Source organism: Ictalurus punctatus, chromosome 24, assembly GCF_001660625.3.
Source record: "Ictalurus punctatus breed USDA103 chromosome 24, Coco_2.0, whole genome shotgun sequence".
Lineage (NCBI taxonomy): Eukaryota > Metazoa > Chordata > Actinopteri > Siluriformes > Ictaluridae > Ictalurus > Ictalurus punctatus.
The window spans coordinates 9,761,454-9,781,553 of record NC_030439.2 but is presented as its reverse complement, the minus strand read 5'-3'; the positions used below and the strand labels follow the sequence as shown (position 1 = coordinate 9,781,553).

Below are 20,100 nucleotides of genomic sequence, written 5' to 3'. Positions count from 1 at the left end.
AATCTACCTAAAACTATTTTAAAAAAGCAAACGGTCATCACATCAAATATTGACTTTGTTTATTTTAATACTGTTTACTACTGTTTATATTAGATTTTTTTTTTAAATATGTAGAAACATTCAATTTAATTATTTTTAAAACCTTTTTTACTTTACAGAATTTCTTTGTATATATATATTCATACAGTAATAATAATGTTAATATAATATTAAATGATTTAAAAATGGTTGATCATTAATGTTTTTTTTTTTTTTTTAATCTTTATTGCATAGCAGGCTCTGCACTGACTGTCAAAGAAAGTGCACAAGTGATGATCCAATACACGAATGTGCACATGGGTGGTACAGGGTGGGAGAAGCCGCATGTAAAATACGCCCCCACTCTGCCACCCCAACTCTGACTTCAGAATACACCTCTGAGAAGGCTAATACTCCTATGGAATTCATGCAAACTTTTTATCAGTCATATCTACTGATTTATAAAATCACTGTAGTGTAGTAGTTACTATATTTTGACCGAACCCCTCAGTTTTAGAGAATCAGATACTACAGAGTCAGCATGAAGCTGATACAGTGATGTTATTAACTGCTTATTTATCTTTCACCAAGGAACAAGACAAATAATCTGCAACATTTAGTCATATACCATCCCTTTATAATTCTATCGTTGATCATTTTGCTTTAATGCACACTGGATTAAAGATACTGCTACACCTTGCTATACCCAAATAACATTTCTGAAAGAAAGAGAGGCAGGCCATGTTATATGTGAGGAAAATTCATTTTCTTTTGTCCAGAATGTCTTTGCTGCTTTACTGTAAGCTTTTACTATTTTGCTCTGACAATGTCAGTCTTTGTCTCTCATTCTCTCCCTCTCTGAAACCCAGCTAGTGTTAATACAGCTGCTGTTGTCCACCATCCCCCATCTGTCTTTCGCACCCTGTCTGTCTTCTTCTTTTCTTCTTTCCCTTGGTGTGTGTGTGTGTGTGTGTGTGTCTGTCTCTCTCTCTCTCTCTCTCTCTCTGTTTTTCTCTTTTGCATTCACTCCTCCATCACCCCTCCCTTTTCTCAGGCTGTGCTCTGACGTCATGAACAGCCGGTATATATCGGCCAGTAAGATTACAGGAGCTCAAGCAGCTAGTCAGCCTCTTCCATCTTTCTGCGTGCCTTCATTGCTCATTCGTTCATTTCCCTCCGTCTCTCACCGAGTGCGCGCTGTTGTGTAAAAGATGGCAGACGTTTTCGTCGGCACGTGGAACCTTAAGGAGAGCAAGAATTTCGATGAGTACATGAAAGCCCTTGGTGAGTGTATGAATGAGTTTGTGAGGGTGTGAATATATATGTGTGTGCGTGTGCAAGTATGTGTGAGAGAGCGCGAGCAGGTGTTTGAATGCTGCGCGTGAATCTCTTCCTGCGAGCACGCGCGGATTGCAGCGGCCTCAAAAGAAATCTTGCGGAATAAATGCAGATGTATTGTGTTTGGAGAAACTAAAACGCATGCAAGTGCGTGTAGATGGACGGTGTGGTGCGTTGCAGGGTGTATCCCCCTCCATACACACTCGGGCGCGCGCTCACACCCACACAGAGATGCACTGGACCACGTGGGCATGAATAGATCATCAGTGAATAAAAGTAGTTTTACATATTTGTACAGAATTTGTCAATTTTTCTTAGCTTTTTACACGTTTAACAGCTCTTAAGAGTTATTTCCCCCCTTTTTGGTCATAAATTGCTCAGAGAAACTGAACACTCCAGGTGTAGTCCACAAAGGAAATTTACACAATTACACGAAATGTAGTTGATAAGCTTTGTTTCCAATGCTTTCTTTTCCTTAGTCTTTTTTTTTTTTTTTTTTTTTTTTTTTTTTCCCAGGGTGACCGATTTTTATTACACACAACCCTTCACCTTGGCAAACATGCCGTAGATGAACTAGGGGTTTAATAAATTTGCTACAGGCAAATCTGACACTGTTTGGCTTATTTTCAGCTGGATTTGCAAACCCAAAGAGCAGGTTTAAAAAGAAAAGTTACAGTGGGGGAGAAAAAACATGAAGCTGCTTCTGGTAGTCCATTAGTGTCTTTTAAAGCTTGTGTTGACTTGACTTTGTGTTGATGTAAGTCAGTATTAAACCAACACGTTCGGACCAGCAGCACTGCACCAACTCGCCCGAGATCTTGCACGTAAACACACACACAATCCTGGTTTTAAAAAAATCATGCTAGTGGCACTTGAAAGACCAGCTTTACTAGCATATATCTTAACCAACTAAACCAAAGCAAGTTTATATAAATCATGGAGTTACTGCTGGTGCAAGCAGGCTTGTTTTTTTCCAGCATGGATGAGACATTTGTTTACGCCCTACAGTAGTACACGGGTCTATGAGGGTAGCTGTGAGAAACAGACTACAAGGAAAATGGTTCGTAGTGAGCAGGTGTCGGGTGGAGTAAATTTTTATTTATTTTAAAAAAAAATTTTCCTCCGCCATTTTCCTTCTGGGGCTTGAGGAATTTGTCGTGTGGGTCACAAAATGTGTAGTAGCAGTAATAAGTCAAGATGACTGGGCATGTCATGAACCCTTTGATTTACACAAGGGTCCTGTTCACTCTACAGAACAAATCTATATTCAGTGTTTACTCTGACTCTCGGCTGTAGACCGCTAATGTTGATTTGACCCTTTTGATCGTTCCAGACTCTGGAACTAGCAAGGACATGGTCACCCATGGTTAACCTATGAATGTTGGTGGAGCTTTGTGTGTCATTTTGTGAATATCTGCTGCAATAGCTCCTGCCCTGCCTGTGTGGTAGCATTACCCCCACTGTGAAATTTCCATTGAATATTTTATGCAAGCGTGGAAAATTAGATTATTCTGAGCCATTTCAATACACAGGAGCGTTTATGGTTTGGGTTAATGTGGGGAAAGGTCACTATCTAACTAGAATACTTTATTAACTTAACAAGTATGCATGTGTTTTTATTTTTTCAAGACTACGATAGAGTATAAATTGACATATACAACCATCTAACATCTGTAAAGTTTAGGTTTGACCTCAGAGTTTAAATATATATATTTTTGTGTGTACTAGGTGTCGGTTTCGCGACACGCCAGGTCGGCAGCATGACCAAACCCACGACCATCATTTCCATTGATGGTGATGTCATCACACTAAAGACCTCCAGCACCTTCAAGAGCACAGAAATCAATTTCAAGCTGGGAGAGGAGTTTGACGAGACCACAGCAGATGACCGTAAAGTCAAGGTGCCTTCGAGTATATACGCTAATCAGTGTGGAATGTTTTGAAAATGTTAAATACGTGTTTTAGATCAGGCTCCCAGTGTACCAACAGTGACGCTTCCGCTGCTGAACTGCCCCTGATGTCGTCCTTACAAAAGAACCTTTGTGTATTAAAGTTGCAGTGTGGACCTAGCTGGATATTCATTTATATAAATAATGTTTAGTTACTGCTGTGATGGCGCCTTGCTCTAACAGCTAGCTTCATTTAATATCTTTGACTTTACTAGCAAACTAGTTGATTATGTTTAGCCAACCTAATCCAATTACAGCTCATAGAATTAATTACAAGCTAATTCTAGCAAACTTGAGAAGATTCCCTTTAAAAAAAAAAAAAAAAAAAAAATCAAACTTGTGAAATGGAATTAATGGAACGTTATCAGACAGTTTGGTAATGTCAGCACTCTGGTTCCTTATGAATGTTTAGTCAGCGTGGGGGGGGTGGAAGAAGAAACATGCCATGACTATGATTTCAAACAAGGCATTGTTGTATCCAGAAATGCTTTTGATAGTGCTGTTATTAAGAAGCTGAGACATGCGATGATATGTTACAGGATTGAAAGTAAAAATCAAACTTTATAAAATGTACTTTTACATATATTTTTTTTTTAATAATTAACCTTGATATTCATGTGTGTTTTTGTTTCAGTCATTGGTCACCCTTGACGGGAGCAAGCTGATACACGTTCAGAAATGGGACGGCAAAGAGACGACACTTGTCCGAGAAGTTGATGGTAACAATCTCACGCTGGTCAGTACTGCTTGTGCAAGTTCCACAACTGAATTAATTGCATGTCTGCTTGGAGAGATCTTTGCTGACTTTAGACTGTATTCATTTCAGTCGCAGCAGAATTTAAGGCGTGTTTGTGGTTTGTTGATTAAACTCACTATTTACTCTCTTTGACAGACACTAACTCTTGGTGACGTGGTCTCCACACGGTCCTATGTGAAAGCAGAGTGAAGTTTCTCCCACAACTGTCTTTGTTCTTACTGAAAAAAGCTTTTGCCTTGTCAAATGTGTTTCCAAAAGTTGTCAATCCATGTTCCAGGAAAACAGAATAAAACCCTCAGATTACGTCCACAAAAACATGGTTACTTTTATTGTCATTAAATTCCTCACATTACAGTGGTAAATATTGAGGCTCTGTATCATCATGCCATTACAAATCCATTACGCAGCCTATTTATACCTGGTAATATTTCCAGCAGCCGATCCAAGCTCCCTGTGCTGGTCTTCTAGGTGACTGTATGTTTGCTGAGACTGTGTCCTGTATGTCTAATTTAAGCATGTTCCCATATCCATGTCACGTGTGTTCTAATTTGAGTTGATGACTGGCTTCGGTCAGTTCAATGGGTAAGGAGGTCATGCAGGAATGACCTCCCTTGAACTCTCACCTCCAAATTCCAACCACTCTAGTCATGACCTTTGTACCAAAGTTTTGAAAAACTGCAACAAATAAGTGACTGAAAATATTTTAGACCATTTTGTATGTCCAGTTTGCATTTCAGCACTTTTATTCTCCATCAGTGGTTTTTGTTTGCAGCAATTCCAGATTTTCTATAAAATGAACAGCCTTCAGACACAGGAAGGAGGAAAACTGACTGGTCTAAGATCAGTGCAAAGACTGAAAGTCCTTTGTTTGCGAACACACACACACACATCTGGCCATGGGAACTCCATGACCTGATAGCCAGAGCTCATTTGTGTGTCTTGTGCTTATGTTTCTTGTGCTTTTTCTTCTTTTCCGAATGTGTATGGGAATGTCTTGCTCGTTTGGCATTATCACTGCTGTCTGAACACGAGCTCTCGCGCTTTCTCTTTTTCTTCTCTTTCTTGGCTTTCTTTTCCTATGGCAGAGAAAAGTGAAATAAAAGCACAATGTGAGTTACACATGCAAATGAGCTAAATGAAATTGCAAGAACTGAAAATAATATAGATGCTTTGGACTAAAGCAGAGAGCTTTAAGAACAAGGCATGGAAGAAAAGACTGAATGCCATCAGAAGGGTGGGGCGGAGGGGTGTGTTGCAACCTTCTTTCTTTTCTGAGGCTCTGATTGGACAGACTGGCTGGCTGGTTCCTCCTCCTCTTCTGGCACCAAACTATACTGCTTCTCCCCTGGCTGTGAGAAACAGTCCTTTGCAAAGTGACCTAAGAGCAAACACATGCACAGAAATGAACAAACACACACGCATATCTGGACCTTGGGCCTTTGACATACTTTGACAGTCCCATAGCTCTTGCTCCCATACAGATGTTTAGCCTTAGCTCAATATAGCGACGCTGGGAGGATATAAAGTGTTTAGACAGCTTATAGGAAGTGAAATTCAAATGCTTTCCCAACACAAAGTCTATAATTGGACATTCTTCTTGTTATAACAGAACAATGTAATATAACAATTAACAGTCAGGTCTTAAATTAACAGTCAGGTGTAATATTAACAAGTAGTTAACTATTTGATACTCGTAGAAGGCACTACCGCCTGTCAAAAGAATTTCTTTTGTGCTGCAGCTCAGAAGATACACACACAAATGTTATCAAGTTGACTTGTAATGAAAGCATCAAGCAGCATCTCCAGCTGGTAAATTCAGGCATATTTCAAAACAGCAGTATATTAATTAAGCATTTTTATAACATGAAGTATCTGTACACATCATGGATATAACAGCAAACTGTGTTCCAGTGTTCAGTACAATTTATCCAATCTGGGCACTGGAATTTTTAGAAAGGTGTCTCGACATCTTTTACCTGCCCTTTACTAGTTATTGGTGTATTCAATGTTCATGCAGTCATCTCCAGTATCTACTTCATCCTGCTCAAATTTAAAGAGGATTCGGAGCCTATCCCGGGAACACTGGCCAGAGGGTTCGCCAAGTTATAGTTACCAGTCGAGCTGTGTAAACAGTAAACCCCTGGCTCAGGATTGAACCAGGGACCCTGGAACTGTGAGATATTACCCTGCTTTGGAAAAGAAACCATAAACTTAATGGCCAAGTATAAAGTGCCAATTTGCTAATTTGTAGTAAACATGTAGGGAGGATAGGGTGTGTGTGTGTGTGTGTGTGTGTGTGTGTCTACGTATAACCTACGCTGTTGATTTATTATATTTAGTTGCTTGAATAAGGAGGGATTTAGTTAATCGATTGTGTTTCTGTTTCAATAAAATTTATAAAGGGTTATGTGATTTTTCTAATATTGGTCTGGGCTCTTGACCTGAAAACATTTGGGAAGGGTTACTGCTTGGCACTGTTGAAGCTCTACTGTAATTTATTCATTATTATTTTATCTTACGAAGAGATTCTGTTCAGATCCTGGTAAAATCCTGGTATATAGTATAAAGCTCTTATAAAATCATTCTTATATGCTTACCTGTGCACCCACACTTCTTACAGGTAGTATTGAGCACAGCCTCTAGAGTGATTTTCTGACTTGAGTAATCCCGGAATTGCCTTCGCCTGCGTGCATCCTGCCTAGGTGTGCACATACACACACAGTTATTACACATGCAAATGAATAATGCCTAAAGCCAAAATGAAACAAAAATTCATAAAATCATATACATGAACACATACAGTACAGTGTTTAAATAAAGACTACGTACTCCGTCATCACATTGTTGGGATCCAGGTCCCGCCCTGTGCCTTGATTAACAGCTTTCATGGAAAAAGCAAGCTTGATTTTATCATCATCATTAATCTGGCACAAAACAGAAAAAGAAAATAGTGTTTCCATTACATTATTGGGACATAATGAATGCGCTGCGGCAAAACAAATGAAAATTTAGCTATAACATATTCAGTGGACAACAGCTTTGTGATTTTAGTTGTGTTGTACGTTGTGTGTTTACCTCTCTGCCTATGACTTTAATCCACACTCGCTCACCAACATCGACAATTTCAGCGGGATTGTCAACCCGGGAGGCAGACATATCATTCTTATGAACGAGACCTGCGAGAGCACATATGTACGTTAAAAACCTCCATCCATTTATCAGCACTCAGGATTAGTCAAGCAATTCAAAAAGTTTGCCAACTTACCGTGTTTTCTGTATCCTGGAATCTTAACAAAAGCACCATATGCTGTAATAGTAGCCACCTGCAAAAGAGAGTGAGAGGAGGAGTGTCTAAGAAAACCAAAAAAACCCCCACACATATATACATACATATATAAATATATACATACACACACACACACACACACACACACACACACACACACATACATACATACATACATACATACATATAAAATTAGATGCTGATAATACCGACCTCTCCTCGTAGAATGCTGTACAGCTCTGGTAGTCCATCTAGCCCAGATGGCTCTCTGCTGTACTCACTGGCCATCACAACTCTAACAAACACAAAAGCAACTGCTATAAATCTGTAAAATCCACTAAGTTGAGCGGTACCTGCTGATAACTGATTAATCAACCGATCGTCTTTAAAATGGATACTGAATGAAAACATAACACTCAAAGTAAAATATCCCTGAACTTTATTACAAAAATAAACAGCACTGACTGTAGCATGAAAATGTACTGTACTTTAGCACTAGCATAGGCAATCCACCCACATGCTTTAGTAGGTGGGAGGAAACCAGAGAACCTGGACGAAACCTACAAGGACAAGGACGAGGAAAACATGCACAGAAACTCCACACAGAAAGTAACCTGATATCAGATTTGAAATGGGGACCCTAGAGCTGTCAGCAATGTGTAGAGGATCCATCCATCCATTTTCTGTACCGCTTATCCTACACAGGGTTGTGGGGAGCCTGAAGTTTATCCCAGGGGACTCTGGGCACAAGTCAGGGGACACCATGGATGGGGTACCAACCCATCGCAGGGCACAATCACATACATACACATACATGGACAATTTAGAGATGCCAATCAGCCTACAACGCATGGCACTGGACCAGGGGAGGAAACCGGAGTACCCGGAGAAAACCCCTGAAGCACAGGGAGAACATGCAAACTCCACACACACAGAGCAGAGACAGGAATTAAACCCCCAAAGGTGCAAGGCAAATGCACTAACCACTAAGCCACTGTGCCTCCCAATGTGTAGAGGACGACTAGCACAAACTGTGTATGGACAAAATAGTTACACTGATAGCTATAGTCTCTAATGTACACCTACAAAGTGAAACATGGTGTGTATGTATAATAAAGTGGTCAGTAAGACTACACAGTGTGTACAGATCCCAGCATCACTGCTTTATCTAATACACTCATACCAGTGCAACACACACTACCATACCACACAACCTAGGTGTCTTTAATGTCCTGAGAGTGAATAAATATCTGGTCACGTGACCAACAGAGTCCAAGGGAGCTGACAAACTGTTATAGCTATCACGTATCTGCACTTAATCTGAGTGTAGAAAAGATTTAGAGCTATGTACAATGAGTAAAATGAAATAAAACACACATATAAGAGGCAGCCATCTTTCATTGCGTATGTGAGTTTATTTTAGAAAACTATATTACCCTACAAAATCACTCGAAGAGATCATGCAACACTTACCGCTTCCGCTGAGTTTGTTATACGGGTTTTTATTTTTTTATTATTATTATTATTATTATTATTATTATTTCCACCAAACAACGAGACAAGCTTGCAGTCTCGTTACATATTTTCTTCCCGTATACAGACGGAGATTCCACTTCCGGTTCAAACAGCACCATGAAACGGATGGCAACCAATGAGATCGTTCACAACATAAACGAACCAATGAGAAAACAGCGACTGTAGCGGAACTGTTCTCTCAGCCAGAGGAACGTTTAATGGCGGTTGGTGGATGGTGGATTGGTTAGTTCATACAAACTCCTGCTACAAGAAAACTCCGATAAATCTTTTCGTTTTCTGTCTTAATTCTGAACTGCAGTCGCTTTAAACGATGATTGAAGCTGTGAAGCGGGGCGCGGACATGGCGCTCGTTCCCGCGGGGGTGAAGAGGCCCAGGACCGAGCTGGTGGCAGCGGCGCAGTCCCAACAACTCACCACTATGGTACTGCATGTGTTTCGGAATAGATTCATGCATTTGTGTGGGAATAAACTCTCTTCACTGTTTTACACATAGGCTAATACATGAATAAATAGCTAGGTAACGTCGACTGTAGTGCACACTTTTTAGCAGGAGAGTAGGCGATTTTCGATGTAGCAGCAGTGTGTTACTTTAAAGTGCACATATTATGGTTTTTCAAATATTACCTTTCATGAAGTGTGTTATAGAGCCGTTTGTGAATGTAAAAACGTCTGCAAAGTTTCAAAATCAAAGCGCACGACAAACGGAGTTATTGACTCCCTAAAGAAGGAACCGATTCTGAACAGCTGAAATGAGTCGTTAGTAATTCCAGACTTATTTCCTGTACTAACCTAAGTAGGTTTGTAACAAAAAGCCCTGCCTCTGGTCTTCATTGGCTACTCGTTGACAGCGGTAGACCAGTCATAACAGACTGGGACATCTGACCAATTAGAACGGAGTATGCTCTCTGAAAGGATGAGTTTAGAATGAATCCTTTATAACGAATCATTTAACGATCCATTTGTAACAATCGGGGGAAAAAAGGTAATGCTGCAATTTAAATTATGAGCACGTTAAAGTGTTTTTTGACCTTGGATGCATGTAAATCTATTCTATGAGACCTTTAAAACAAAATTGGGCCCGTTTCAAAACCATAATAGCTGTGCTTTAAACACTCAAGCATAATGGCCAAAATGAGAACCACAATAATTTTGTGTAATACTGAACTCCAGATTATATAATCACATTTATTATTATACTTTTAGGTATCACAGCTATTGAGCCTATTTGGGAGCAGAGTAGTCTGATTGTACTCTTATTTTTTAATTAGAAAACAGGCACAGTTCATTATAAACCTCCAAAGCCTTTACAGAGGTCTTGTAAATCTTTTCTGGATGATCAAAATACTGCACTTTCACCAGAAGTAAGCTGACCGAAGAATCAGGCGACAAAGAGCCAAGAGATAATCAAAGAGATGGTTTATCATATGTGTGATGACATCCCAGGCACTCCATAGTCTAAGCATCAGTTGGACACAACTGGCTTTTATAACGATGTGTCCATACAAAGGACATGTCCAAGCATAATAAGAGAAAAACATAAGAACAAAACATGAGCTCATGAATAAGCATGGGTGAATCTTTTAATCAAAGTAAGGCTGATCCTTAGTCATATAAATTGAGTGGCTAAACTTGTAAGGGCTAAATATAAATAAATGCATACATATCCCAGGAATGCACAGGTCCAACCCTGGGTCAGATCAGATTCGAAATGTATTTGACATTTCCTGAGCTGATCCACTGATTTGTATTTTGTTGAACAGCACAACCCAGATCTTGAATGTGAACACAGGACACAGAGTCCTATGGATTTTCTCATAACTTGCCAGCAGAAGCTTGTAGACGTTGGTCACAGTTTTTCAGGACATTACTTGTGGCTCTGATATTGCAGAGATAATGGACTTATGGTATTGGTAAAACATGCCACAATGACTATTTACATCAATATTCCAATATTAATCAGAATTTGGCAATAATAGAATTAGTATTGAGTCATGAAAACGCTGCAATCCCATTCAGATTAAGACAATAGTCTGATTCCTCAAATTCTGATTCCATGGAATATGTCTGTTTTAATCGGAAATTTGTTGCATGTAAACACCTTTTTCAGAAAATCCACTGAAAGGAGATCTATGCGCATACTCAGTCCACAAGGAATTGTGGGTGCTTACAGATGCTTTCCTGTAGGTTAGGTATTTAGGACTGGCAACTCGGGCATACTTAAACAACCATGTATACAGGAATATTCAGATACCCGTATGTATATAAACATCGTATCCAGGTATAGCTGCAACCGGAATATAGACCTTAAACGGAATTTGATGTGCATGTAAACATATTGTTATGCAACTAAATAGACAGACAGACAGACAGATGTGAATGGGGAGCTTGTAATTGAATGCACCTTCCTCAATAAAATCCACTGATAACCAAATTGTTAACTTTAACTAAGCTCACCATTAGGCCTATTAATTGTTTCAAAAAATTGAGGATGCCAGAAATGACTGTTATTTACTGAACAATATTCTGGATTATCTTTGTGTGTGTGACTTGGTTTCACAGGGTCCTCCACGCAGCTCCAGTTTGCAGGCTCCTATAATGTTGTTGTCTGGGCATGAGGGAGAAGTGTACTGCTGCAAGTTTCACCCTAACGGCTCCATGCTTGCTTCTGCAGGATACGACCGCCTCATCTGTACGGCATTTCACTGAGTACATTAAAAAACTTCTGAGTTTGTTTAGAGTTGTGATGCTTTTCCTTTTTTTTTTTTTTTTTTTTTTTTGTGTGTGTGTGTGTGTGTGTGTGTCATGCATTGGTGGGAGCATCTCATGAAGGCCCTTTACTAGCGAAGATAAAGGAGTTTTACCGAAACACTCAGTTTTATCACTCACCCCGCTTTAGATTAACTGACTGAAGCTGCAGATATTGGTGTTTCAGTATGCTGAGTAAAACTAGTGCTTCTAGTAAAGTCTGTCCACTCTGCAGTCCTCTTGCTAGACAATTATTTCAGTCTCTGGTCCAACAGAGGGTTTTAATTTCATTAAAATATGAGGGGGATTTTTATTATCCTTTTGCGTGTCCAGCATTTATTTTGTGCTTTTCAAATATTACTGCCTGTTATTTGACTAATTAGTTTAACTAACTATTCAGTGTTCTGTCTTTTTTTTTTTTTTTTTTAATATATATGAAGTGTTTCTGAAATGCTGTTTGTGTCTTGTCCAGTGTTATGGAACGTGTATGGAGAATGTGAGAACTTCGCTACACTAAAAGGCCACACTGGGGCTGTAATGGAGCTTCATTATAATACAGACGGCAGGTTTGTATGTTTGCGAGTTGATGCATGCTGATGTATAACACTCTGATTTCTGTGTTGATCGTGCTCTTAGTAATTTGGTCTCTTGTCTGTGAGATCGAGTTCTGTGAGCAGGGCTGGTGTAAGTTTAGGTTGCTTTCACACATTGGTCCGTTTGAATCAAACACTGACGTCTGGTTCCAAGCGAACTCCCGCATGGTTTGATTACAGCGACAAAAAGAAGTTTGACTCCGAATCAACCCAACTGTGATCATGTGATATGATAAACTTAGCGCTGGCTCCTTGTTCTCCATGTTTAGGTGATTTTAGTATTTCTACTTGCCAAAGGTTTGTTTATCTACATGGCACGTAAATGTTTTTGCTTTTTGGTTAGTTTTTTTTTTTTATGTTCAGTATTAAATCAAACCAAACCAAGTAGCAAACAAAGCAAAAGTATCAGTTTCACACTGATGCAGATACAGCAACCGGACGAATAAGTGTGAAAGCACTACCAGATGTGAGTTGCAAAACAGAGACACACAGTGCAAACTGAGCCGAAGGACAGAGCTGTATTACTGCGGAAGCACTATGTACAGTGCATCCAGAAAGTATAAACAGCGCTTCACTTTTTCTTCATTTTGTTATGTTACAGCCTTATTCCAAAATGGATTAAATTCATTATTTTCCTCAAAATTCTACAAATAATACCCCGTAATGACAATGTGAAAGAAGTTTGTTTGAAATCTTTGCAAATTTATTAAAAAAAAAAATTAAAAAAAAACACATATACATAAGTATTCACAGCCTTTGCTCAATACTTTGTTGAAGCACCTTTGGCCAAAAATTACAGCCACAAGTCTTTTTGAGTATGATGCTACAAGCTTGGCACACCTATTTTGGAGCAGTTTCTCCCATTCTTCTTCCTTTCAGGACCTCTCAAGCTCCATCAGGTTGGATGGGGAGCGTCGGTGCATTTCACAACGACTCTGTCTACTCATAAAATCTCTGCACTGCAATTATATGCACTTGTATTACAGTTTTTCTGATTTAACACGCTTTTTGCACTTTGGAATGTGCAGCAGGAAACAGATTTCACAAAGCAAAGTTAACACTGTCAGTATAAGATGCTTCTTGAACACCTTTTCAGATGTCCTTGTCTGTCTGCTCCCCAGTCTGCTCTTTTCAGCCAGTACAGATAAGACCGTTTGTGTGTGGGACAGCGAGACGGGTGAGCGTGTGAAGCGACTGAAAGGCCACACATCCTTTGTAAACTCTTGTTTTCCTGCTCGCCGTGGTCCACAGCTGGCCTGCACCGGCAGTGATGATGGAACTGTGAAGGTAAATAAGACAGAAATCAGAATTGCATGATGAGGTACACGTGAGAGATGAGGATTGTGGATGGGGATGAGATCATTCAAATCTCTGTGATTTTGTTGTACACTGGGACGGATTGCTCCTCTGTGTTCACAGGGCGTTATGCGGTTTGATCTGGGCAGGAGAGGTTTTCTGCAGTCCGAATAACAACAACAAAAATGATTTTTCTCAATTTGTATTTGATTGTGTGTAATTAATTAAAGTTGAAAAGATTAATCAAATCTGATTTTCATTTGGGGGGGTATATATATATATAAAAGAAGAAATTTGTGGCAAGAAACAACAGTTTGGGCAAAAACAGTATTTTGCTGTTATTATTTTTGTCGAGGGGCTTTAGCGCTTAGCACGTTTGCCTCGCACCTACGAGGTTCAATTCCCGCCTCTGCCCTGTGTGCACAGTGTTTGCCTGTTCTCCCTGTCCTTCAGGTACTCCAGTCCAAAGACATGCGCTGTAGGCTGATTAGCATTTCCAAATTGTCCAGAGTGTGAATAGGTGTGTGAATGTGTGTGCTATTGTACCCTGCGATGGAATCTGTCCAGGGTGTCCCCCACCTCGTGCCCCAGAGTTCCTTGGGATCGGCTCCAGGCTCTCCCGTGACCTTGTGATGGATGGATGGATGGATGGATTTGTTCACTTGTAATTTGCAATGTGACACTGTCTATAAAGTATATTTTCCCCAATGTGTAAACAAAGTCTGAATGAAATACTACGTATGGTAATGAAATATAAATCAACTTCTAATAAGTGGATACTCCATGTGACAAATGTAATAAAATGGATGGAATTTGATGGTCTTGATCATAAATGCAGGCTTTGATCTTTAGTATGGTGTTCTGTTCATATGATGATGTTGAGCAAATATAAAAGTTTGGTAAAGAATTAATTGTTTCTTGTTTTTCAGCTGTGGGACATCAGGAAGAAGGCGTCCATTCATACGTTCCAAAACACGTACCAGGTTCTAAGTGTTACCTTCAACGACACCAGTGACCAGATCATCTCAGGAGGCATTGACAATGACATCAAGGTAGAGCGTCCATGTGTCACAGACATGCTCACACACTGCCTCGGTTTGTGTTTGTCAGTGGGTTTACTTTTCGTGTGTGTGTGTGTGTGTGTGTGTGTGTGTGCGTGCGTGCGTGCTGCAGGTATGGGACCTAAGACAGAATAAGCTGATTTATAGCATGCAGGGCCACGGAGACTCCGTAACAGGACTCAGTCTCAGCTCAGAGGGATCCTACTTACTGTCCAACTCCATGGACAACAGTGGTGAGAGGCTGAATTTAGTGTGTGAGGGAGAGCGATGCAGGAGCAGAGCGTGAGACTAATATACTGTGTGTCAACTCCTGTTTGAAATAATCTCTCCTCTGTGATTTAGTGCGTGTTTGGGATATACGTCCATTTGCCCCTAAAGAGAGATGTGTGAAGATTTTCCAGGGAAATGTCCACAGTTTTGAAAAGGTAATTCTTGTGCTTTTTTTATTAAAAAAAAGAAAAGAAAAGAAAAAAAGGGGGGAATTAGGGGTGTAAATTGCAAGTTTCATGACTATACGATCTAATATCGATTATTTTAGCCGGTGAGTCGATATTTGCCAATACTTCAGTGACTGCTGCGATGCGATTTCGATCCGATCTATTCAGGGGCCTGCGATCGATATTAAACAAAGTGTCTATTTCACACAATCAGTAACATTTCTATTAATTCACAGATGCGACCAAAATATATTTAGAAAAATTTCATTGAGCTTTTTTCCACTATGGAATACTACATATTTCAATGCAAATAAGGATCTGTAATGAACGTAAACTTTGACGGATGTCGCACCCAGGAAGTGGCTGGAATTAGAGTGTCCTAAATAAAGGTCCATCGCCGGGTCGTTTTCAGCCATGGAGTTTAATACCCAAGACTTGCCTTTTTTTCTCTCTTTTTTTCGTGGTGGAAGAACTTTGATAAATCAAGTGACGGCTCAGTTCCTTCTATCCCGTTATATTTATTATTGAATTCAACAAGAATATAAAGATATAAATAACATACTGAGTATTGATTTCTGCTACAAAAAGTCCAACTGTAACATTCTGGAAAAAAAAAATGTTTGTTTGCATTCAAGCAAATATGAAATATATATCTCTATGCATGCGTGTGTGTGTGTGTGTGTGTGTGTGTGTGTGTGTGTGTGTGAGCGAGAGAGAGCGAGAGCAAACATGCGCTCTGAGCCAAGTGAGAAAACGGCACTTTTTATAGCATAAGTAACTGATGTACTGCTTTAAATACAAATGTAGTGTAATTAATTACTTCAGTTACCAATTACACAATAATTCTACACATGTGCTTTTTCTGCGTGTGTGAGGTACAGTGAAAAAGTGGGTGAGTGGTACGTCTGCCAGCCCAATTTAAATATTTTCTGCACACTAGTAACGCCAGCTGTGGTCTATCTTAAAGTCATACGTGTATCAATTTACACATCGCATCGATACATCGGGTCGTTGGTTATATGATCAATATATCGCTGGATCATTACACCCCTAGTGATGATATTGTTTCTGTCTTGGTGTGTAATAATCTCTTGTGTTTTTCAGTTTAGTGTTCTACAGGGTAAAATAGGTAGAACATGTTACAGATAAGTGATTTGGGTTTTTTTTTTTATGCGTAAATGAACATTAAATTGTTTAAACGTGAAGTTCAGCTGAATCTTTTGATACATTTTGAAGGATTTGCATGTGTTCGTTTTGATAAACAGCCTGTATTATGATGTACATGGACACTACCAGTCGAACATTTTGACACACATGCTTATAGAAGATTTTATTTATTTGTAGTACTTTACAGGGATAACAAATATAGACTTATACACTGGCCTATAAGTGTTAAATAAAACAAAACCAGCTTCATGATGGTGAATCACCCAGAAGGCTTTTCTTAGAATTCCTAAATAAGCAAATCTCCTTACTGTTTCTCCTAAGTTTTAAAAGAAAGCTGCTTGTTTAAGAATTTGAATTTGAATGTAAGTTTTACAATTTTAAATTTTTTATTAAAACATTTATTTAAAAAATATGTTATACTGGCTCTTACACCTCTACTCTGTGCACTTTGCTTCTCTAGAACTTAATTAGAAATCTTGTATTGTTCTCTGCTTGACACATCGCTTTGCTTGTATTTCCTCATTTGTGAGTCGCTTTGGATAAAAGTGTCTGCTAAATGAATAAATGTATTTGTTTGGGGAAACATAATTTTAAGTAAAACTGCTTAAGTTAAAAAAAAAAAAAAGAACTTAATATATTTTGATTCTGAGATTAATTTAGTCATGGGTACTTCACTATTTGTATTTGCCTTTGGAACAAATTTATTTTGTTTTTTTCCAAAATGCAAATCTATTATATCTATTATTATTATTATTTAAAACATTTAATGGGGCAAAATGTGTCCTTGGTTACCCATAAATAGTTACAAACACACCAATATTGCTTCACAAAACTAGTTAGTTACAGTTGGTACTAGGTAGCCACCCAAAAATCCTGTCATTGCTGTATCAGTTGTAGTAGAAACAAATTTAACCTAATTTCAGCCATACTGTCATTAAAATTTTTTACAAATATACATATTTCATTTGCTGTCCACTTTTGAATGGTAGTGTACTGCATGTCCAGAGAAAAGCTAGCTGAATGGAACATTTAAATTTACACTCACGTCTTGTCTTGAAGAGCTGCGACCGATACACGGATACACATCATCTGTATTAGATACAGTGTTTCATTTCTCTTCTCACTCACTGACAACCGTTCTTGTTGAGATCACCTGTCCTGATGACCGCCTGCACGTTGTGCCGTTGTGGAAACTGATACATGTACTGAATGTTTTATGAATTTCTTTTGTCCACAGAATCTTCTGCGCTGCTCTTGGTCACCAGATGGCAGTAAGATAGCGGCAGGCTCCGCTGACCGGTAAGACAACGTGTGCATACAGGCGTATATGAGCATTCAGATTAATGCCTGGTGTATAATTCTGCATGTTTGCTTTTTAGGTTCGTGTATATCTGGGACACGACTTCTCGTAGAATCCTTTATAAGCTTCCTGGTCATGCAGGGTCAGTCAACGAGGTGGCCTTTCATCCAGAGGAACCCATTGGTAAATACGCCTACAATTGGTTTTCCCCCCTTTTATCTTTAACATGGTGGAAATTTCGAGAGTGGCACTGAAAAGTGTTTGTGTTTACTCTTTGCTTGTTGTGTTCTGTTTAATTTCATGACATGTTTTTTCTTCCACAGTTCTGTCTGGATCCAGTGATAAACGCCTGTACATGGGGGAAATTCAGTAGGGGTGGGTGTGTGTATGTGTGTGTGTGTGTGTCTGAAAGACTTTTGGGGTAGCGGTGGAGATTACTGTTTTGAGAAACAGAAATGTTAAATTTTGAGACAGTCCTTGGCCGTGGATAAAATGTTGGATTCCTTTTCTATGCTTTTAATAAACACATTTTTGAAGAAAGTAAATTCAGTGCTTTTTTTAAAAAATTATTATTATTTCTGATCAGTATCAACTTCTCGTAACTGTCCTAGATATACTGGACTCCTTTTCATTTACAAAAACAAGACCATGCCAAATTATTTCTTAACAGTAGCTACAGTGGACCTGCATTTGTTGGACAGTCTGTGTTCGCATGAACTCATCTCCAGGTGTAACAGGTGTTGATTACTGTTTTTATGTTCAGTGTTCAGAGCACTGCATGGATTCTGTGAGTACAGTTACGTGCAGGTTTCCATTCCATGAAGAAGACCATAATAATTTCTAGCAAGACATTAAGTGGATTTCACAGATGCTCCTTCATGATCCTAGTAACATATTTGGCCTTTTTTTCATATTTGGATAATACTAATGAGGGAAAAAATTCAGTTAAAAGGTTTGCATATTTCTTCATAAATGTGAAATGAATGCTCTCTAATAACTTCGAGAGGGTATCCATTCTTTGCCTCCTTAACTGCCAGACAGATTTTGGATCCTCTAAAGTGTAATGTTGGCCTACTCCACTGCACATTATTCTAACCCGTGTTCTAGATTGTTCTGTGCTAGAGTGTGTTCCCATTTTTCTGAAAATATATCACTGTCAGATAAACGCTGGTTGTTAAAATCAGGAGTACCTTCCAGGATGAAAGCTTATAAAAGCCAGAACCTAATCTCAAATTTAAAAATAAAAAAATAAAAAAATCATTAGTTAACCCTGGATCGTCTGAGGAAGGATTTTGCACATTTACCATGAACTTCAAAAGCCATCACTAGTCGAGTTCTGAAAATGAGATCAATTACAATTTGTAATGAAGAATAATCACATGTATTATTTTTCTAGCAGCAGAACAAGCGGTTTCTGTGTTTTAATACAAAGACTACTGACATTAATCTTTTTTTTTTTTTTTTTTTTTTTTTTTTTTTTTTTTTTTTTTTTTTTTTTTTTTAAAGTGCACCTATTATGGTTTTGAAACGTGACTAATTTTGTTTTAGCTGTCTCGTACAATAGATTTGCATGCTTCCTAAGTCAAAAACGGTTTAACATGCTCATAATTTATATTGCAGCATTACCTGTTTTCTGCCAGTGTCACAAACGACTCGTTAAATGATCCGTTCTAAAGGATTCATTCTAGATTCATTCTAAAAACCTCCTTTCAGAGAGCATACTCTGCTCTGATTGGTCAGATGTCCCAGTCTGTTGCGATTGGTCTACCACTGTCAGCCTTTCAAAAAGGAAACGCGCGCTACCACTCAGTCTGTCCAGGAGCAACTGATGAAGACCAGAGGCGGGGCTTTTTGTTACAAACTTACATAGATTAGTGCAGGAAGTAAGTCTGGAATCACTAACGACTCGTTTCAGTTGTTCAGAATCAGTTCCTTTGTTTGGGAGTCAATAACTCAGTTTGTTGTGCACTTTGATTTTTGAAACTTTGCAGACTCTTTACATTCACAAACAGTTCTATCGCACACTACATGAAATGTAATATTTGAAAAACCATAAGAGGTGCACTTTCAATAAATAGATGGCAGTACCAGAAGAAAGTGAGGTGGAATGGCATCAAGCTGCAGACAGTTAATAATTCTTAATTATAATAATTATGGTGTTTTTAAGTCATTTATCTTGCATTCAACATTTAGACAAAATTATTGTCAAGAAGTTTTTCATGTGTGCTGCCGTTCCTTAATTTTCATATATGGTTAATATGGGTGAAACCCCCAGGGTATTAAACAAGTTTGGCAAAAAATTAAAGAGGAATACAAAAACAAATTAGTCAGGTAGAATTTGCATAATAGTATTATGTTTATCTAATAGTCTAATAGATATTTATGAAAGGCATTACTGCCCCATAGCACAAGTACCTACTGTAAAACACCTAAACGCTATCACTTGTATGATGCTAGGCCTTCTTATGTATGGTAACCCAGCATGAACATTAAATGGTCTGTTAAATACAGTAGAAAGCAGCAAAGTCGCCAGTAGAAAACTAATTGTTGTTTTTTTTTAATTATCACAAAAAAGATGGAAATCAAGAGCCTTTAGTCTTTGTTTGAAACAAACTGG

General features: G+C 38.7%; 3 protein-coding genes across 3 annotated transcripts; 2 read left to right on the top strand and 1 right to left on the bottom strand.

Annotated features, from left to right (window-relative positions):
- Positions 1-1,139: 1,139 nt before the first annotated feature.
- Positions 1,140-4,377, top strand: fabp3 (fatty acid binding protein 3, muscle and heart). Its single transcript, XM_017454272.3, has 4 exons — positions 1,140-1,302; positions 3,085-3,257; positions 3,940-4,041; positions 4,198-4,377. Exons 1-4 carry the CDS (start codon positions 1,230-1,232, stop codon positions 4,249-4,251), a joined length of 402 nt encoding a protein of 133 aa, XP_017309761.1. The 5' UTR covers positions 1,140-1,229; the 3' UTR covers positions 4,252-4,377.
- zcchc17 (zinc finger, CCHC domain containing 17) lies at positions 4,363-8,974 on the bottom strand. The gene is made up of 8 exons (XM_017454270.3): positions 8,822-8,974; positions 7,562-7,643; positions 7,328-7,385; positions 7,138-7,238; positions 6,892-6,986; positions 6,660-6,760; positions 5,322-5,440; positions 4,363-5,138 (listed from the first exon to the last, which is right to left on the bottom strand). Exons 2-8 carry the CDS (start codon positions 7,634-7,636, stop codon positions 4,989-4,991), a joined length of 699 nt encoding a protein of 232 aa, XP_017309759.1. The 5' UTR covers positions 7,637-7,643; positions 8,822-8,974; the 3' UTR covers positions 4,363-4,988.
- Positions 8,975-9,051: 77 nt separating this feature from the next.
- snrnp40 (small nuclear ribonucleoprotein 40 (U5)) lies at positions 9,052-18,023 on the top strand. The gene is given in 10 exon segments (NM_001200470.1): positions 9,052-9,305; positions 11,444-11,573; positions 12,102-12,195; positions 13,344-13,509; positions 14,448-14,570; positions 14,692-14,812; positions 14,922-15,004; positions 17,421-17,482; positions 17,563-17,666; positions 17,807-18,023. Coding segments are annotated over 10 exon segments (1,044 nt in total). The 5' UTR covers positions 9,052-9,194; the 3' UTR covers positions 17,857-18,023.
- The last annotated feature ends 2,077 nt before the right edge of the window (positions 18,024-20,100 follow it).